General features: G+C 51.2%; 1 protein-coding gene across 3 annotated transcripts in view; it reads left to right on the top strand.

The window, feature by feature from the left end:
• The first annotated feature begins 1,144 nt into the window (after window positions 1–1,144).
• The window catches only part of LOC129818065 (NACHT, LRR and PYD domains-containing protein 12-like), a 41,287-nt gene continuing 28,377 nt past the window's right edge, over window positions 1,145–14,054 (top strand). For 2 of the 3 annotated variants that reach the window (XM_055873609.1, XM_055873608.1), the window contains exons 1-2: window positions 1,145–1,243; window positions 2,842–3,240. In XM_055873609.1, the coding sequence (XP_055729584.1) occupies window positions 1,221–1,243; window positions 2,842–3,240 (422 nt within the window). In that variant the 5' untranslated portion in view covers window positions 1,145–1,220. The remainder of the gene's footprint in view (window positions 1,244–2,841; window positions 3,241–14,054) is intronic. The other variant, XM_055873610.1, reaches the window with a different exon arrangement.

Raw genomic sequence — 14,054 nt, 5'->3', positions numbered from 1 at the left:
AGATTACATGGAGAGAGGGGACCTGATCCTAGATCATAATGAATCAGATTAGGTGGAGAGGGGGACCTGATCCTAGATCATAATGAATCAGATTACATGGAGAGGGACCTGATCCTAGATCATAATGAATCAGATTACATGGAGAGGAGGACCTGATCCTAGACCATAATGAATCAGATTACATGGAGAGAGGGGACCTGATCCTAGATCATAATGAATCAGATTACATGGAGAGGAGGACCTGATCCTAGATCATAATGAATCAGATTACATGGAGAGGAGGGACCTGATCCTAGATCATAATGAATCAGATTACATGGGGAGAGGGGACCTGATCCTAGATCATAATGAATCAGATTACATGGAGAGGAGGGACCTGATCCTAGATCATAATGAATCAGATTACATGGAGAGAGGGGACCTGATCCTAGATCATAATGAATCAGATTACATGGAGAGGAGGGACCTGATCCTAGATCATAATGAATCAGATTAGGTGGAGAGGGGGACCTGATCCTAGATCATAATGAATCAGTTTACATGGAGAGGAGGGACCTGATCCTAGATCATAATGAATCAGATTACATGGACAGGGGGGACCTGATCCTAGATCATAATGAATCAGATTACATGAGAGTGGGGACCTGATCCTAGATCATAATGAATCAGATTACATGGAGAGGAGGGACCTGATCCTAGATCATAATGAATCAGATTAGGTGGAGAGGGGGGACCTGATCCTAGATCATAATGAATCAGATTACATGGAGAGGGGGGACCTGATCCTAGATCATAATGAATCAGATTACATGGAGAGAGGGGACCTGATCCTAGATCATAATGAATCAGATTACATGGAGAGGGGGGACCTGATCCTAGATCATAATGAATAAGATTACATGGAGAGGAGGACCTGATCCTAGATCATAATGAATCAGATTACATGGAGAGAGGGGACCTGATCCTAGATCATAATGAATCAGATTACATGGAGAGGAGGGACCTGATCCTAGATCAGCACTCCAACTCTGGGACACTGCCTGTATGAAACCGAACACATAGTTGTAAAGTCTAGTTACAGCGGGTGTTTACTGCCATCTAGTGGAAGATACCAATAAAACACTTTATTATCAGGGTGGGGAGACGGCTGATCTGAAACAGAAAGTAAAGTTTTCTTTTGTTGAGGATCCATTTTGAGACGACAGAGCAGAAAACGCAATATGGAGAGAAGAAGAAAGAAGAGGTAAGTATCTGTGAACAATAATTTATTCTAAAGGACAGAGTAAGATAATTAATACCTGTAATGAGATATTACTAGTTAGTAGAACTGCTACTTGAGCTGAGTTGCTGACAGACAGCAGTTTTCAAAGTGTAAACTAATCAGTAGACCGACATGTTATCAGTAAAACGTCTGATAAAGATGGTGGAGGAGGTTTTCAATTATATGGTTTTATAGGGTTTCTCAATCCTTTTGTTCTTACCAGCACTTACAGTTATTTAAGTCCTACAGCAACTCACATTTTGGAGGCAAAAACACAGCTAAACTTGGTTTCCAGTAAATTATATGTTTATCAAAAATAATGTAAGAGAGATGTCTTGAAGAAACGCGTCTGGGTTTAGAACTCTGTGTCTCAGTGCGCTGCGACAGTGGGATGTTCGTTTTGCATGTCCCGGTGCTACAGGTGGGTGGACAACTTTTTAAGGACCAATGGAATGGTCTAAAATCTGCAAAGTCTGCTCACCCGGGGAGCCGGGCAATGCCAAACAACTTCACCCAGTGACCGTTACTTTATTTCCTGATATGAAATGGAAAGTAACTTTGTAGCCGACGCCGTTCCAGAATGTCTGTGGAATCTCATATGGAACGTTAGAACAGCGGTGGAAACTGAACTCAGTTCTCAAACTGGAGTAAAAGGAAAGATTCCTTCATAGAACATGACTCAAGTGAAATTGACCCAGTAAAATACTACTTCAGTAAAAGTCTAAAAGTATTGTTTTTAAATATACACAAGTATATCAAAGTAAATGTATTTTCTAAAATATACTTAAAGTAAAGTAGTGATAATTTAAAATTCCTTATATTAAGCAAATCAGACGGCACAATTTTCTTGTTATTTTAATTTATGGATAGCCAGGGTCACACTCCAACACTCAGACGTCATTTAATATCAAAAGCATTTGTGTTTAGTGAGTCTGCCAGATCAGAGGCAGTAGGGATGACCAGGGATGTTCTCTGTTTAGTGAGTCCTCCAGATCAGAGGCAGTAGGGATGACCAGGGATGTTCTCTGTTTAGTGAGTCCTCCAGATCAGAGGCAGTAGGGATGACCAGGGATGTTCTCTGTTTAGTGAGTCCTCCAGATCAGAGGCAGTAGGGATGACCAGGGATGATCTCTTGATAAGTGCGTGAATTGGACCATGTTCCTGTCCTGCTAAGCATTCAAAATGTAACGAGTGCTTTTGGGTGTCAGGGAAAATGTATATAGTAAAAAGTACATTATTTTCTTCATGAATGTAGTGAATTAAAAGAGAAAGTTGTTAAAAATATATTTCTCAAAGACTGTTAGTGAATACAAATAGTTGTGAGACATGGCCTTGTGTTGCTGTACTGTCTAGAACTACCTTAACAAACAGTGATTTATTATTATTATTATTATTGACAGTTACCATGGAGATGAAATGTCACAACTACATGTTCATGTCATTAAATCACCTGACTGTTTCTATGTCTGTTAGTAAATGTTTTATTTCTCAAAGAAATAATGAATAAATGAGAAGAATTGACATTCAATCATTAGTTGTCACTGTGTTAACCACAACCAACATGCTGGATCTCTGTTTAGGGGACAGTGCTCTAAAATGAGTCTCTCTGTGGAGAGAGAGGAGGGACCTGCCTCTAAAATGAGTCTCTCTGTGGAGAGAGAGGAGGGACCTGCCTCTAAAATGAGTCTCTCTGTGGAGAGAGAGGAGGGGGGCCCTGCCTCTAAAATGAGTCTCTCTGTGGAGAGAGAGGAGGGACCTGCCTCTAAAATGAGTCTCTCTGTGGAGAGAGAGGAGGGACCTGCCTCTAAAATGAGTCTCTCTGGGGAGAGAGAGGAGGGGGGTCCTGCCTCTAAAATGAGTCTCTCTGTGGAGAGAGAGGAGGGACCTGCCTCTAAAATGAGTCTCTCTGGGGAGAGAGAGGAGGGGGGCCCTGCCTCTAAAATCCATCTCTCTGGGGGACATGACACCAAAGCTAAGAGGTAAGATGACAATTTTATGAAGAATTTATTAAGTTTATTTCCAAAATAAATATCTATTTTAAGATGAATGCACTTCCTGTAAATCTCTCGGGATAAGAGCATCTGCTATATCAGGGGTTCTCAATCCGGGGTCTGTGGAGGTACTGCAGGGGTTCTGAATCCGGGGTCTGTGGAGGTACCTCAGGGACCCTGACAGCACCCTGACTGTACTCGTTGCCATGTAAGACAGTTGATAGAATTTTCACATGACACAACCACTTTGCCTACTCTTAATTATTGCCTAATATAATGGAATGCATATTGTTTTTACCAATTCTGATCGTTGTTACAAGCAGAATTTTGACAATATAACCGTTATATCAACTCCCACTCTTCACACCCGTTTAACAACTCTAAATATCTTTGGCATAGTAGCATCAAGTCCCTCGCCAATAATGTTGCCTACAACGTTGCATACAATGTTCATTTTCATCGAACACATATTACGCCCTAGATGCCTTCAATTGACCAATTTATAGCCACGCCCAATTTAGGATTATTTTTTAACAATGTGATGTTGTGCTCCAAAGGGAGAACTTGATATAACATGATGTAGATAATTAAATAATCAAAAGAAAAACGTGTTTATTAATTATACACTCTTAGAAAAGAAGGTTCCTTATAGAACCAAAAAGGCTTCTATCACTTCCTTAATATATGGAACCACTAAAAGTTATACACTGCTCAAAAAAATAAAGGGAACACCTAAACAATACAATGTAACTCCAAGTCAATCACACTTCTATGAAATCAAACTGTCCACTTAGGAAGCAACACTGATTGACAATACATTTCACATGCTGTTGTGCAAATGGAATAGACAAAAGGTGGAAATTATAGGCAATTAGCAAGACACCCCCAAAAAAGGAGTGATTCTGCAGGTGGTGACCACAGACCACTTCTCAGTTCCTATGCTTCCTGGCTGATGTTTTGGTCACTTTTGAATGCTGGCGGTGCTCTCACTCTAGTGGTAGCATAAGACGGAGTCTACAACCCACACAAGTGGCTCAGGTAGTGCAGTTTATCCAGGATGGCACATCAATGGGAGCTGTGGCAAAAGGGTTTGCTGTGTCTGTCAGCGTAGTGTCCAGAGCATGGAGGCGCTACCAGGAGACAGGCCAGTACATCAGGAGACGTGGAGGAGGCCGTAGGAGGGCAACAACCCAGCAGCAGGACCGCTACCTCCGTCTTTGTGCAAGGAGGTGCACTGCCAGAGACCTGCAAAATTACCTCCAGCAGGCCACAAATGTGCATGTGTCAGCATATGGTCTCACAAGGGGTCTGAGGATCTCATCTCGGTACCTAATGGCAGTCAGGCTACCTCTGGCGAGCACATGGAGGGCTGTGCGGCCCCACAAAGAAATGCCACCCCACACCATGACTGACCCATCGCCAAACCGGTCATGCTGGAGGATGTTGCAGGCAGCAGAACGTTCTCCACGGCGTCTCCAGACTCTGTCACGTCTGTCACATGTGCTCATGTGCTCAGTGTGAACCTGCTTTCATCTGTGAAGAGCACAGGGCGCCAGTGGCGAATTTGCCAATCTTGGTGTTCTCTGGCAAATGCCAAACGTCCTGCACGGTGCTGGGCTGTAAGCACAACCCCCACCTGTGGACGTCAGGCCCTCATACCACCCTCATGGAGTCTGTTTCTGACCGTTTGAGCAGACACATGCACATTTGTGGCCTGCTGGAGGTAATTTTGCAGGGCTCTGGCAGTGCACCTCCTTGCACAAAGGCGGAGGTAGCGGTCCTGCTGCTGGGTTGTTGCCCTCCTACGGCCTCCTCCACATCTCCTGATGTACTGGCCTGTCTCCTGGTAGCGCCTCCATGCTCTGGACACTACGCTGACAGACACAGCAAACCTTTTTGCCACAGCTCGCATTGATGTGCCATCCTGGATGAACTGCACTACCTGAGCCACTTGTGTGGGTTGTAGACTCCGTCTCATGCTACCACTAGAGTGAGAGCACCGCCAGCATTCAAAAGTGACCAAAACATCAGCCAGGAAGCATAGGAAATGAGAAGTGGTCTGTGGTCACCACCTGCAGAATCACTCCTTTTTTGGGGGTGTCTTGCTAATTGCCTATAATTTCCACCTTTTATCTATTCCATTTGCACAACAGCATGTGAAATTTATTGTCAATCAGTGTTGCTTCCTAAGTGGCCAGTTTGATTTGACAGAAGTGTGATTGACTTGGAGTTACATTGTGCTGTTTAAGTGTTCCCTTTATTTTTTTGAGCAGTGTATATATATATTTTTGGGTTCGGTGAAGAAGAACCTCTGGAGTTCTGATCAACGAAAGGTGAATCTTTTGAGGATGTGAACCCAGTGTCAGACAGTGTGTGTGACTGGTGCATGGAAGTCAGGTGCAGAAGAGCAGAGATGAGTGAACAGGCACACTTTATTCCAGGCAGAGGAAAATCAACCGGACGCAACTGTGCCACAACACTCCGGCCCAAGAGGAAAAGCGATAGCGCAAAAATACACAAAATAGGTATAAATACCCAAACCACGGGTGAACAATACCCGGCGCAAAAGTAACCTGAAGCGTTACACACGTAACGAATGAAAACATGACAATCAACAATACCACACACAGACATGGAGGGAACAGAGGGCTAAATACACATTGTACTAATGAGGAGATGTAAACCAGGTGTGCGGGAAAACAAGACAAAACAAATGGAAAATTTAAGGTGGAGTGGCTAGAAGACGGGTGACGTCGACCGCCGAACGCCGCCCGAACAAGGAGAGGGACTGACTTCGGCGGAAGTCGTGACACCCAGCAGCCCTCCAACAGTCAGATAAATTCCCCCCGTTTTTTCCAACGCCCGGCCCGGGATTCAAACGAGCCACTTTTCGGCCACAAGTCCAACTCCTTAGCCGCTGGGCGAAAACCTGAGTTTTCAGAAATAAGCATGAGTTAATCTGCTACAATGAAGACAAAATGCTCTGCAGACATACATGGTATCACTTATTATACATAATTATTATACATAAATCATCGTCAAAAAAGCAAGACATACTGTTGCATGTAGGTCTATATCATTTATGGATTGATTATGTAGAAATATAAAACATTATTTTTAACTACTGCAAAGCATTTACATGTGGCGCAGGAACCACTGACTCGCTGCATTATTCTATAGTATTATCAAGACACCTGCTGTTAACTCTTAACTACTTAGGAGAGCTCACGAGGTGTCCTAAATATCTGACGACTAGGTGGGACTAGAGACTTCATGCATAGCTTTAATGTATACCCATAAGTGTAAAATGTCTTTATTCTCAGTATTTATACGACCGATTTTCTACTCTGAGACACTTTGTGGATATGGGCCCAGATCTCAACATATTGTTATAAAAAAAACTTAGGATGTTTGTTTTTACATAATAAAACATGAATATTACTTCAGTAACCCACTGTAAAGACTGGGTTTAGTTGATTGTGTTGTACTGCTCATGTCCGCGTTCTGGAACTGTCCGCGTCCCCGTACAGAACTGCCCGCGGCCCCATACAGAACTGCCCGCGGCCCCGTACAGAACTGCCCGCGGCCCCGTACAGAACTGCCCGCGTCCCCATACAGAACTGCCCGCGTCCTCGTACAGAACTGCCACCGTCCCCGTACAGAACTGCCCGCGTCCCCGTACAGAACTGCCCGCGTCCTCGTACAGAACTGCCCACGTCCCCGTACGGAACTGTCCGCGTCCCCGTACAGAACTGCCCGCGTCCTCGTACAGAACTGCCCGCGTCCTCGTACAGAACTGCCCGCGTCCTCGTACAGAACTGCCCGCGTCCCCGTACAGAACTGCCCGCGTCCCCGTACAGAACTGTCCGCGTCCCCGTACAGAACTGCCCGCGTCCTCGTACAGAACTGCCCGCGTCCCCGTACAGAACTGTCCGCGTCCCCGTACAGAAATGTCCGCGTCCCCGTACAGAACTGCCCGCGTCCCCGTACAGAACTGCCCGCGTCCCCGTACAGAACTGCCCGCGTCCCCGTACAGAACTGCCCGCGTCCCCGTACAGAACTGCCCGCGTCCCCGTACAGAACTGTCCCCGTACAGAACTGCCCGCGTCCCCGTACAGAACTGCCCGCGTCCCCGTACAGAACTGTCCCCGTACAGAACTGCCCGCGTCCCCGTACAGAACTGCCCGCGTCCCCGTACAGAACTGTCCGCGTCCACGTACAGAACTGTCCGCGTCCCCGTACAGAACTGTCCGCGTCCACGTACAGAACTGCCCGCGTCCCCGTACAGAAATGTCCGCGTCCCCGTACAGAACTGCCCGCGGCCCCGTACAGAACTGTCCGCGTCCTCGTACAGAACTGCCCGCGTCCCCGTACAGAACTGTCCGCGTCCCCGTACAGAACTGTCCGCGTCCCCGTACAGAACTGCCCGCGTCCTCGTACAGAACTGCCCGCGTCCCCGTACAGAACTGTCCGCGTCCCCGTACAGAAATGTCCGCGTCCCCGTACAGAACTGCCCGCGTCCCCGTACAGAACTGCCCGCGTCCCCGTACAGAACTGCCCGCGTCCCCGTACAGAACTGTCCCCGTACAGAACTGCCCGCGTCCCCGTACAGAACTGCCCGCGTCCCCGTACAGAACTGTCCCCGTACAGAACTGCCCGCGTCCCCGTACAGAACTGCCCGCGTCCCTGTACAGAACTGTCCCCGTACAGAACTGCCCGCGTCCCCGTACAGAACTGCCCCCGTACAGAACTGCCCGCGTCCCCGTACAGAACTGCCCGCGTCCCCGTACAGAACTGTCCGCGTCCACGTACAGAACTGTCCGCGTCCCCGTACAGAACTGTCCGCGTCCACGTACAGAACTGCCCGCGTCCCCGTACAGAAATGTCCGCGTCCCCGTACAGAACTGCCCGCGGCCCCGTACAGAACTGTCCGCGTCCTCGTACAGAACTGCCACCGTCCCCGTACAGAACTGTCCGCGTCCCCGTACAGAACTGCCCGCGTCCTCGTACAGAACTGCCCGCGTCCCCGTACAGAACTGTCCGCGTCCCCGTACAGAAATGTCCGCGTCCCCGTACAGAACTGCCCGCGTCCCCGTACAGAACTGCCCGCGTCCCCGTACAGAACTGCCCGCGTCCCCGTACAGAACTGTCCCCGTACAGAACTGCCCGCGTCCCCGTACAGAACTGCCCGCGTCCCCGTACAGAACTGTCCCCGTACAGAACTGCCCGCGTCCCCGTACAGAACTGCCCGCGTCCCTGTACAGAACTGTCCCCGTACAGAACTGCCCGCGTCCCCGTACAGAACTGCCCCCGTACAGAACTGCCCGCGTCCCCGTACAGAACTGCCCGCGTCCCCGTACAGAACTGTCCGCGTCCACGTACAGAACTGTCCGCGTCCCCGTACAGAACTGCCCGCGTCCCCGTACGGAACTGTCCGCGTCCCCGTACAGAACTGCCCGCGTCCTCGTACAGAACTGCCCGCGTCCTCGTACAGAACTGCCCGCGTCCTCGTACAGAACTGCCCGCGTCCCCGTACAGAACTGCCCGCGTCCCCGTACAGAACTGTCCGCGTCCCCGTACAGAACTGCCCGCGTCCTCGTACAGAACTGCCCGCGTCCCCGTACAGAACTGTCCGCGTCCCCGTACAGAAATGCCCGCGTCCCCGTACAGAACTGCCCGCGTCCCCGTACAGAACTGCCCGCGTCCCCGTACAGAACTGCCCGCGTCCCCGTACAGAACTGCCCGCGTCCCCGTACAGAACTGCCCGCGTCCCCGTACAGAACTGCCCGCGTCCCCGTACAGAACTGTCCCCGTACAGAACTGCCCGCGTCCCCGTACAGAACTGCCCGCGTCCCCGTACAGAACTGTCCCCGTACAGAACTGCCCGCGTCCCCGTACAGAACTGCCCGCGTCCACGTACAGAACTGCCCGCGTCCCCGTAAAGAAATGTCCGCGTCCCCGTACAGAACTGCCCGCGGCCCCGTACAGAACTGTCCGCGTCCTCGTACAGAACTGCCCGCGTCCCCGTACAGAACTGTCCGCGTCCCCGTACAGAACTGTCCGCGTCCCCGTACAGAACTGCCCGCGTCCTCGTACAGAACTGCCCGCGTCCCCGTACAGAACTGTCCGCGTCCCCGTACAGAAATGTCCGCGTCCCCGTACAGAACTGCCCGCGTCCCCGTACAGAACTGCCCGCGTCCCCGTACAGAACTGCCCGCGTCCCCGTACAGAACTGTCCCCGTACAGAACTGCCCGCGTCCCCGTACAGAACTGCCCGCGTCCCCGTACAGAACTGTCCCCGTACAGAACTGCCCGCGTCCCCGTACAGAACTGCCCGCGTCCCTGTACAGAACTGTCCCCGTACAGAACTGCCCGCGTCCCCGTACAGAACTGCCCCCGTACAGAACTGCCCGCGTCCCCGTACAGAACTGCCCGCGTCCCCGTACAGAACTGTCCGCGTCCACGTACAGAACTGTCCGCGTCCCCGTACAGAACTGTCCGCGTCCACGTACAGAACTGCCCGCGTCCCCGTACAGAAATGTCCGCGTCCCCGTACAGAACTGCCCGCGGCCCCGTACAGAACTGTCCGCGTCCTCGTACAGAACTGCCACCGTCCCCGTACAGAACTGTCCGCGTCCCCGTACAGAACTGCCCGCGTCCTCGTACAGAACTGCCCGCGTCCCCGTACAGAACTGTACGCGTCCCCGTACAGAAATGTCCGCGTCCCCGTACAGAACTGCCCGCGTCCCCGTACAGAACTGCCCGCGTCCCCGTACAGAACTGCCCGCGTCCCCGTACAGAACTGTCCCCGTACAGAACTGCCCGCGTCCCCGTACAGAACTGCCCGCGTCCCCGTACAGAACTGTCCCCGTACAGAACTGCCCGCGTCCCCGTACAGAACTGCCCGCGTCCCTGTACAGAACTGTCCCCGTACAGAACTGCCCGCGTCCCCGTACAGAACTGCCCCCGTACAGAACTGCCCGCGTCCCCGTACAGAACTGCCCGCGTCCCCGTACAGAACTGTCCGCGTCCACGTACAGAACTGTCCGCGTCCCCGTACAGAACTGTCCGCGTCCACGTACAGAACTGCCCGCGTCCCCGTACAGAAATGTCCGCGTCCCCGTACAGAACTGCCCGCGGCCCCGTACAGAACTGTCCGCGTCCTCGTACAGAACTGCCCGCGTCCCCGTACAGAACTGTCCGCGTCCCCGTACAGAACTGCCCGCGTCCTCGTACAGAACTGCCCGCGTCCCCGTACAGAACTGTCCGCGTCCCCGTACAGAAATGTCCGCGTCCCCGTACAGAACTGCCCGCGTCCCCGTACAGAACTGCCCGCGTCCCCGTACAGAACTGCCCGCGTCCCCGTACAGAACTGCCCGCGTCCCCGTACAGAACTGTCCCCGTACAGAACTGCCCGCGTCCCCGTACAGAACTGCCCGCGTCCCCGTACAGAACTGCCCGCGTCCCCGTACAGAACTGTCCCCGTACAGAACTGCCCGCGTCCCCGTACAGAACTGCCCGCGTCCCCGTACAGAACTGCCCGCGTCCCCGTGCAGAACTGTCCGCGTCCCCGTACAGAACTGTCCGCGTCCCCGTACAGAACTGTCCGCGTCCCCGTACAGAACTGTCCGCGTCCCCGTACAGAACTGCCCGCGTCCTCGTACAGAACTGCCTGCGTCCCCGTACAGAACTGTCCGCGTCCCCGTACAGAAATGTCCGCGTCCCCGTACAGAACTGCCCGCGTCCCCGTACAGAACTGCCCGCGTCCCCGTACAGAACTGCCCGCGTCCCCGTACAGAACTGCCCGCGTCCCCGTACAGAACTGTCCCCGTACAGAACTGCCCGCGTCCCCGTACAGAACTGCCCGCGTCCCCGTACAGAACTGTCCCCGTACAGAACTGCCCGCGTCCCCGTACAGAACTGCCCGCGTCCCTGTACAGAACTGTCCCCGTACAGAACTGCCCGCGTCCCCGTACATAACTGCCCCCGTACAGAACTGCCCGCGTCCCCGTACAGAACTGCCCGCGTCCCCGTACAGAACTGTCCGCGTCCACATACAGAACTGTCCGCGTCCCCGTACAGAACTGTCCGCGTCCACGTACAGAACTGCCCGCGTCCCCGTACAGAAATGTCCGCGTCCCCGTACAGAACTGTCCGCGTCCCCGTACAGAACTGCCCGCGTCCTCGTACAGAACTGCCTGCGTCCCCGTACAGAACTGTCCGCGTCCCCGTACAGAAATGTCCGCGTCCCCGTACAGAACTGCCCGCGTCCCCGTACAGAACTGCCCGCGTCCCCGTACAGAACTGCCCGCGTCCCCGTACAGAACTGTCCCCGTACAGAACTGCCCGCGTCCCCGTACAGAACTGCCCGCGTCCCCGTACAGAACTGTCCCCGTACAGAACTGCCCGCGTCCCCGTACAGAACTGCCCGCGTCCCTGTACAGAACTGTCCCCGTACAGAACTGCCCGCGTCCCCGTACATAACTGTCCCCGTACAGAACTGCCCTCGTCCCCGTACAGAACTGCCCGCGTCCCCGTACAGAACTGTCCGCGTCCACATACAGAACTGTCCGCGTCCCCGTACAGAACTGTCCGCGTCCACGTACAGAACTGCCCGCGTCCCCGTACAGAAATGTCCGCGTCCCCGTACAGAACTGCCCGCGGCCCCGTACAGAACTGTCCGCGTCCTTGTACAGAACTGCCCGCGTCCCCGTACAGAACTGTCCGCGTCCCCGTACAGAACTGCCCGCGTCCTCGTACAGAACTGCCCGCGTCCCCGTACAGAACTGTCCGCGTCCCCGTACAGAAATGTCCGCGTCCCCGTACAGAACTGCCCGCGTCCCCGTACAGAACTGCCCGCGTCCCCGTACAGAACTGCCCGCGTCCCCGTACAGAACTGTCCCCGTACAGAACTGCCCGCGTCCCCGTACAGAACTGCCCGCGTCCCCGTACAGAACTGCCCGCGTCCCCGTACAGAACTGTCCCCGTACAGAACTGCCCGCGTCCCCGTACAGAACTGCCCGCGTCCCCGTACAGAACTGCCCGCGTCCCCGTACAGAACTGTCCGCGTCCCCGTACAGAACTGTCCGCGTCCCCGCACTGTGTGGCGCCAAAGATATTGTCCGGTTACGTGCAGAGTGGGTTGAGGTGATCTTGGGGAATAACGACGGAGTCAGTGTTGAAACCCCAAACTTTATTGTTCAATTAGCGGTTCATTTTGTGGTTCACCGGATTCGTCATCATCCTCGAGACCAGGGAAAGACAGGTAGCTAGATAAGCTAGATAGCTACAATACCAGCAGCATCCTACTTATCACTAACGTAAACTCACTCACTTTTGTACATCACCTTGGTCCGTACAATTGACCTTATTTATGCGCCCAAAAACCGTAAATATTCCTAGATCAACACCAATGTAAAGCACAATTGCTCTCCTTTCCAACAAAATTAATGACGAGACCTTCATGATGCCCATCTCTGCATAATTCAAGAAGGCAATGAGCTCCGTCGGGTCTTTTTAAAAATGGCGGGTGGGGAAGCGAAACTATTGTGTGATAGTGAGAAGGAGAGATGCCCTGTGGAAAAACTGCTTTTTTCACTTCATCTGTCCAACGTATCACCTTAACGCCTCTAAAATGTAAACACTATAAAAAGTTTATATAATGTGTCATTACATACCTATTTGAAGGTTTGTGTCGAATTTGAATCGGGTTTTTAGGGCGGTGCTAAAGTGATCTTCAGAAGTAAACATTGTATTTTGAGAGTCATGATCGCTTGCAGTGACGACTCAAAAAATGACTAAGTATCCCCCCTTACCCCCGTCACTGTCCATTTCTTGTTTTTAAAGGATGAGAGAAGTGCTACACTTGGTGGAGAGAGATTGTAAGACATAAATAGTTGCTTTATGCATGCTGTACGTTACGACATGACACGTCACGATGTAACAGAGGGTCAGTTTTTTTCAACTTTTCTCCAATACTATAGAGCCATTACCATGTCGATCAACGATTGAATAGAAACCTAGTCCACACCGCCGATGTTAAAACTTCTTATGGCTGCAAGCCCGATGTCGGTACACTTATGACAACAGCCAGCTCAAGTGCAGGGCGCGAAATTCAAAAGATATTTTTTAGAAATATTTAACTTTCACACATTAACAAGTCCAATACAGCAAATGAAAGATAAACGTCTTGTGAATCCAGCCAACATGTCCGATTTTTAGAATGTTTTACAGCCAAAACACCACGTATATTTATGTTAGCTCACCACCAAATACAAAAAAGCACAGACATTTTTCACAGCACAGGTAGCTTGCACAAAACCAACCAAACTAACCAAAAACCAACCAAACTAACCAAGAAACAACTTCATCAGATGACAGTCTTATAACATGTTATACAATAAATCTGTTTTGTTCGAAAAATGTGCATATTTGAGGTATAAATCATTTTTACATTACTCCTACCATCACAGCTACCGTCACAAATACCACCGAAGCAGCCAGAGTAATTACAGACACCAACGTGAAATACCTAAATACTCATCATAAAACATTTCTGAAAAATACATGGTGTACAGCAAATGAAAGACAAATATCTTGTGAATCCAGCCAATATTTCCGATTTTTTAAGTGTTTTACAGCGAAAACACAATATAGCGTTATATTAGCTTACTACAATAGCCAACCACACAACAGCATTGATTCAAGGCAAACGGTAGCGACAGCGACAAAACCAGCAAAATATATTAATTATTTCACTAACCTTCATAAACTTCATCAGATGACAGTCCTATAACATCATA

This window comes from Salvelinus fontinalis, chromosome 21 (assembly GCF_029448725.1).
Source record: "Salvelinus fontinalis isolate EN_2023a chromosome 21, ASM2944872v1, whole genome shotgun sequence".
Taxonomy (NCBI): domain Eukaryota; kingdom Metazoa; phylum Chordata; class Actinopteri; order Salmoniformes; family Salmonidae; genus Salvelinus; species Salvelinus fontinalis.
This window is presented reverse-complemented; position numbering and strand designations above follow the sequence as displayed.